This window comes from Micromesistius poutassou (assembly GCF_964030765.1).
Source record: "Micromesistius poutassou genome assembly, chromosome: 4".
NCBI classification, from domain to species: domain Eukaryota; kingdom Metazoa; phylum Chordata; class Actinopteri; order Gadiformes; family Gadidae; genus Micromesistius; species Micromesistius poutassou.
In genome coordinates this window covers 847,418-854,961 of record NC_140274.1, presented here as the reverse complement: position 1 = coordinate 854,961, position 7,544 = coordinate 847,418, and the positions used below count along the sequence as shown (strand labels likewise).

Here is a 7,544-nt window from a genome sequence, read left to right as displayed (position 1 = left end):
GCAGAGCGTAAAATAAAGACACACACACACACACAGCGAGGCGAGGATAGTGAGGACCATTAGAGGTAATGAGGCATGGTCTCCATTGTTGGAGCTGCTGAAGTGAGCTGCATAAAGAGGAGACGCTACAGAGGTCGGTGTGTGAGGGGTGTGAGGGTGGAGAACAGGAAGCTGGCTCTGCATGAAACCCCACGCATCCTCCACACCCAGAGGCATGTATTACTGAAGATTAGATCATATTGTTGGGGGGTTATTTCTGTGTGTGTCTGTGTGTGTGTGTGTGTGTGTGCGTGCGTGTGTGTGTATCAAAGCCAAGAAGCGTTTGCTCTATTGTCTTTATGGGTTGTGTGTTGTTGTCAATGACAATAAAATCAAATCCATTCAACACATGCAGGCAATTAGCTGGCAATTCACCGGCCATAAACAGGCAGTAAGTCCCAAGAGTGAGTTTGAAGTATTTTAACATCCCACATCTGATACAAAGTACATTTATATCTCTGGTGGCTTTATTTGAGTTTCACATTTGTATTCTGTTGGGAAATGCAGTGTGGTCTTGGTCAACATCTAGAATGCAGTGTTATCTTGGTCAACATAGAGAATGCAGTGTTATCCTGGTCAACATAGAGAATGCAGTGTTATCCTGGTCAACATAAAGAATGCAGTGTTATCTTGGTCAACATAGAGAATGCAGTGTTATCCTGGTCAACATAGAGAATGCAGTGTTATCTTGGTCAACATAGAGAATGCAGTGTTATCCTGGTCAACATAGAGAATGCAGTGTTATCCTGGTCAACATAGAGAATGCAGTGTTATCCTGGTCAACATAAAGAATGCAGTGTTATCTTGGTCAACATAGAGAATGCAGTGTTATCCTGGTCAACATAGAGAATGCAGTGTTATCTTGGTCAACATAGAGAATGCAGTGTTATCCTGGTCAACATAGAGAATGCAGTGTTATCTTGGTCAACATAGAGAATGCAGTGTTATCCTGGTCAACATAGAGAATGCAGTGTTATCTTGGTCAACATAGAGAATGCAGTGTTATCTTGGTCAACATAAAGAATGCAGTGTTATCCTGGTCAACATGGTCAGTGTTGTGTCATGGGGCTGGTGTATTTAGGGCCTACAGGTGGCTCTGCTCTGGGCTGTGGGCCCAGCAGCGCGGGGGAGGTGCACCTCCTAGGAGACAGCTACTACACCTCGGCCGACGTCAGCCGCTTCGAGCCCGAGGACATCGCAATCATGGCCTACAACAACCAAGTTGTCATTCACGCAGAGAAGGTGCGTACGCAGGGCTAGAAGGCCACAGGCTAGGAGGACATGAGTACAAGTCTGCTGGTGACAACTAGTACAAATGATGGCAAATGTAGCCTGTTTTGACTTCTGTTTGTATGTGTAGGCCTAAATCTCACTTAAATTATTCAATACATCTTATTAGTATCCAAAGTAAAAATGACATTTTCTAATATCAATAAATTGTTGATTGTTTTCATTGCATATGAGCGCAATGCGCAACCCCGCCCCTTGCTTAAATGATCCTTGTCTATCCACACTTGATTGGTTGCATGCATAAACGTCAGTCACTGCACACACGCATAGCATGCACGGAGCACCCGTAGCGCAGAGATCTTCATATCATTCTGCCTCGGCAAACTTTATATAAAAAATAAAAAGAATGTCTCGCGGCCGGGAGCCGACTCCCATCGTCCGGTTCACAGAGCCGGCTCTGTGAACCGGCTCGTTCACGACCGACCCATCACTCCAGTCTCTCCCCAAATCCCCACTGACCCAATTCACGCTTGGACTTTTCGATTCTGTTTCTAAATGTCGGGACTGATGGACACTGAACTCTGGGGTTATTTGACCGTTCTTTGTGAAGTGGTCCTACTGTAAAAGGAGCGTCGGAAACCCCGCCTGTCTGTGCGCACCGAGGCCATTAATCAAGGGAATGCTGAGAGAGTGCAGGAGAGTCGAGAAAAAGAAGACTTGATATGCAAACATGTCCAATCTAACAACTGCACGCAGGCCTATGGCACGTTCAAATAAGACTGTTGTTATTCTGGGGCTCAATCAATTTCACCTGAGCAGCTGTTCTGGGCCCGGTTTCCCCATAACGTCCACTCTTAGCGCGCTACGAAGACTCCTACGTTTAGACGTATCAAAGTTGTTTACCTCTATAGGCGCAGTTCCCAAACGGTCTCTTAGGAGTCTTCTTAGGAAACTTATTGAAAATGATTGTATTTGTTTGATTTGACTCTTACTGTTTCTGTTATTCCTGGAGGTCATGGAAGACGGGAGCGTCGGTGACACATTCACCCACAAGTCCCTGCTGCCAGACGACATGGACCCCCTGTCGGTCAGGGGGACCCTCAGCTCCGACGGGGTGGTGGTGGTCAGCGTCCAGCGGGTCCCCTGTGGTGGGGGGGGGGGAGGGAGGCTGCCAGAGCCCCCGGACGCCCGGCCTGTTCCACCCAACTTTTCTTTTGACCCTTGAACCTTAACATCAATTATATTATTATTATATTGAATCAACTTTATTCAGATGGTTGTTCTGGGTCATAGGTTCAACCAAACTGAGACTTATCTATACCATAATTATATTATTTATAACATCTATAATAATAATAACAATGAAAACTATGTTTTTCTTCTTCATCTGGTTGTTGTTATTGTCATTATTATATATGTCACTGAGATGCACCAAATACAACCGGTAAGACTTCTAGCTGTACTAGCTATCTAAATACTGTATGTCTGTATGAAAAGTATTGTTTTTTACAAAATTGTATTAGTATGGGTGCTATGTATTGTATACAATAGTTATGTGTATTGTATTGTATACAACAGTTATACAATACATAAGTAATAATGTATTGTATACAATAGTTATACAACACATAAGTAATAATGTATTGTATACAACAGTTATACAATACATTAGTAATAATGGCTGTCATTTGCTCCATCTGCAAGCTCGGGATCCATGGTCTTCATTTCAGTCTGTCAGGGATAATCTTATTTTAATGCAGGGACAATGTTGTTATAATCCTGCTGGTCTAGTCAGATGCTTTTTCCTTAAGATCCAAACAGTTAAAAGTGAAGAAGCCCAAATTGTTCACAAGGCGCAGAAACCATGACTGGGAACGCAAAATGGTTACAAGCAAGGCTGCTGTGATTCAGATGTAGTGAACAAATTATTCATTACTTATTTAGTCCATTTATATATAGAGATACATTTTAAATTTGATAGCCCCCCCCCTGCGCAGCAGAGCCTACCGGCTAATGTTGAATAGAAATTAAGAGCAGCGAGTTCAACCGTCCAGCTGTCTGATGTGCTCAGTATGATGGATTGCTTCCACGAGCAGAGCAGCAAGCGGTAGTGCTGCTGGACGGCAGCATTAGGCTCTACTGCTGCAGAGCGCAGCGTGAGCTAGTGAGCAGCTCTAGCTTAAAGCACCCAGCTGCATGCTGGGAGCCGTTGCTCGGTGTGCAGGAGGATGTGTTCTGGGGGAGAGCGGAGGCAGCAGCTTCCTTCTCATGGGGGATTGATGAGTGATGTGATGGGGATGGCGTGGGTGCTCAACGACAGCCAGTGACATGACAACGAGGAATCCTTTGATGATATTGAAGCAGATGGGTGGGCTCACAAAAAAGGAACGAAAACCACCTGCATTGTCTAACTTCCATTGATCTGTCTCTCTCTCTGTCTCGCTCTAACACTTTTGTGCACACACAAATGCACACACTCGCACACACACACACACACACACACACACACACACAGGTTGCCCAGGTGCATGTAAGCACAAGGTCACAAAGCAAATCAGGATTCGGTGAAGTCAGTGAACTTTGGTTTTCCATTACGGTCTGTCGGCAGGTGTTAGCCACTGCCTCAGTGTGTCAGGTGTTAGCCACTGCCTCAGTGTGTCAGGTGTCAGTGCCTCAGTGTGTCAGGTGTCAGTGCCTCAGTGTGTCAGGTGTCAGTGCCTCAGTGTGTCAGGTGTCAGTGCCTCAGTGTGTCAGGTGTCAGTGCCTCAGTGTGTCAGGTGTCAGTGCCTCAGTGTGTCAGGTGTCAGTGCCTCAGTGTGTCAGGTGTCAGTGCCTCAGTGTGTCAGGTGTCAGTGCCTCAGTGTGTCAGGTGTTAGCCACTGCCTCAGTGTGTCAGGTGTCAGTGCCTCAGTGTGTCAGGTGTCAGTGCCTCAGTGTGTCAGGTGTCAGTGCCTCAGTGTGTCAGGTGTCAGTGCCTCAGTGTGTCAGGTGTCAGTGCCTCAGTGTGTCAGGTGTCAGTGCCTCAGTGTGTCACCCGGTAAGATCTGGCTGCTGCACAACTCTTCTTCTTACTCAGGAAAGAACTTGAAATGACTTTTCTTTCACTGAAACCCATATCAGAGTGATTAATAGAAGAGGACTTTGGAATATATGATTGGAAACTTGTTTCCTGGGCTTGCAGTTCTGCACTTGTGGTACAAGTTGATTTCACAGATTTGCTCCTTTGGTATGCTACTTAAGAGAGTTTTTTGTTATAATAAAATGTGCCTTACCTTACAAACAGCTATGAACAGTCAGTAATCAGTAATCCATCCAATGCCCTGATGGATAAACTAATAGATTGTCCATTGTGGCATAGGATGGATTCACTGTTGGGTCATAAGGCGAACATCCTTTCAATACCAAATAGATTGTGTTTACAACAAAAACAACGTGAATGTGATATTGTGCACCAATGGGTTCCTTATCCCATCTGCGTCCCTTCTGTTGTACGCACCCCAAGCAGATGTGAGCAACGCAGTAATGTGTCATAGTGCTGGCACCTCATCGCTCCTGCTGGCTGATTAGAGTTGGATTACAGAATACACCGGGGACATAATCTACCACAGAATCACTAGCAACTAATCCTAATCCTGGCTAGAACAACTGGAGTCACACACACACACACACACACACACACACACACACACACACACACTCACACACTCACACTTAACACATCTACACTTTGTTTTGCCAAAAACTTGTTAAGCACACTATTCACACAACTCTAATATTCTACACCGTAGTACTTATACTTTTTCATTGTTCCACAGAAACATGCAATCTGCACACAGTTCACCTCCGATGCCCAAATCCATTTCAAGATAAGTGAAAGGGTTAAAAATCTACATTAAAAGCACAACCACGGGTTACTGCATTAACATAGCTGTATGAGGGTCAAAATTCCCCTCCAGAGCAACAATTGCATTTGTTTTTATATTGTAAATATTCAATAACACTATTAAAATTCCTAACAACATGTGTAACCTGTCTCCAGCGTTCCTTGCTTCCCCCTTTAATAGTGTTTGTGGCCTAATCTGGTCGTTTGCCACGCCCTCAAACAAAGGTACGGAGAGGCCAAGCTCAGTTCTGGTATCGCCATGTCGAGAAGATGCTGATGTCTCCAGTCCCAATGCCAAATCTAACCAACATTATAGGTTCAAATGTTTGGGTACTCAGCTGTAGGCCTGCGCTAACTTGCTCGCTGACGTTATTGTGTATCAAAGTTCTGGGTAGTCAGATATAGGCCTGGGCTAACTTGCTCGCTGACGTTATTGTGTATCAAAGTTCTGGGTAGTCAGCTGTTGGACTGGGCTTACTTGTTAACTCACTAACTATTTTCTTGTACTGTAAAAGGAAGCCTTGTTTGTTTACCATGGAAATACCATGGAAACAAACAAGGCTTCCTTTTACAGTACAGTTTCAGCTTACTTACTGGGTAAATTGTCATGTTTTACTTAGTAACGTTGCAGAACATATATGGTACAAGTTCCAGTTAACTGCATGGACAATGGAATAATCTACAATGGTAAGAACATGGTAACACCATGGAAACAAGGCTTTGTACCCAGTATGTAAGAAGATGTACCGTGACACTAGAGGAAACTGTTCCTGCGGAGGTTGTTACCAGGTAAGTGTTGCTGTAATTTTTCAACTTAAATAAAAACAATTTCATAGTTTCTAAAGTAAATTGAATAAACCCTTTATAAATGGGTGTAGCTATGAACAATAACTATATAAGAAAAAGTAAATCATTGGAAAGTACAATGTTAATTTCTAGATAGTACATAATTAAACTTGGGCTGTTACCAACAAAAACCTTGGATCATTACAATTGTAACTTGAATTGATGGGTAATAGAAGAGGTGTTTCTAAGAATTGGTTGCCTACTGTCCTAGGAAGTACACAATTATATCTGAGATATTACCAACCTAAAACAGTCACAACTACACGGTACTTAGTTGAGTTGATGGGTAATAGTGGAGGTTTTTCTTAGTACTTCAGCTGTAGTTCCTCTGTATTTATCTTCTTATTACCAGTGGTAATTACCCAATAATATACTATGATTTACCATATATACATAAATAAAAGCAAAAGGATAGTAGGCGATACAGCAACAAGGAAATAAAGGCGTGCAAACTTGAAACTGATCCTATTAAGTTCTGTTTAGTTCCGACGAATTTATCAGATAGAAAAACCCTGCTGTGAAGAACTTTTAGATTCCGAGCGCAGTGCACATGAACAGTCGCTGTGGGGCATAAGCGTGAGCGTCATCACTGACTCGTTATCACCAGGACCATGAACGCGCCTTGAAGGTTCGATAGCTGCTGGACCCAAGAGCACAACACAGAGACAGGACTGGAGTTGGAGTAATGAACTAAATTTAGGATGTGCTTAAGTAAAAACAAATCTGTATTTATCAAACATGCGTAAAAGGCAATCAAACGCACAATGAATCTTGATAAATCCCACCTTTTCTACCATGTAGTACCATGTGCGTTCACGCTCAGACTATTTGCATTCATAAACGCCTCCAATGAACCATATATGTTCACAGACTTCCCTTTCCTTACCAAGGAAAGGGAAGTCTGTGACCCCCTGCTGGAGCTGCTGCCCCGCGACTCGACCCCGCACAGCCCACAGACGAAGAGCTGCTGCCCACGACTCCACCCCGCACAGCCCACAGACGAAGAGCTGCTGCCCGCGACTCGACCCCGCACAGCCCACAGACGAAGAGCTGCTGCCCACGACTCCACCCCGCACAGCCCACAGACGTGAGACGTCTGCAACTCGCCAAGCAGATCAGCACAATCTTTGAAAACGCGCTCCCTGCGGAGAGTAGTGATGGATTTCATGATTTGTTTCCTTGATTCAGTTTGTCGATCAGTTCGCCAAGAAGAATCGTTCAGAATCCTTTGTTCGTTCGTTCGTTCTGTCTCGTTTCCGGTTGTGGTGAATCATGGAACGCACAGAGTCGGTCAGACTCAGCTCCTCCCTCGTTCTCATTCTCAAACAAATCACGATTGTGCAATGGTGCAAACGGTCATCAATCAACACAACATTAACTAAGTTCCTTTCAGCTGAGGAGCGCTTCATGTTCGGAATCGGGATGTTGTTGCCCGGCTGGCTCTCGTGTCGTCTCGGTCCTCGAGTCTACACCACTTCAACACAGTCAGTGAACGAACGGCGACTCACGAGTCAGCGTCGGCGACTCAGCGACTAGTGGGTGGAGC

General features: G+C 44.5%; 1 protein-coding gene across 1 annotated transcript in view; it reads right to left on the bottom strand.

Moving 5' to 3' along the window:
- Positions 1-6,584: 6,584 nt before the first annotated feature.
- LOC311342350 (chloride channel protein 2-like) overlaps positions 6,585-7,544 on the bottom strand; it is a gene marked incomplete at its 3' end in the record, with an annotated part of 103,820 nt that continues 102,860 nt past the window's right edge. The window contains 2 exon segments of the mRNA XM_084467198.1: positions 6,585-6,638; positions 6,907-7,051. Of these exon segments, the coding sequence (XP_084323324.1) occupies positions 6,585-6,638; positions 6,907-7,051 (199 nt within the window).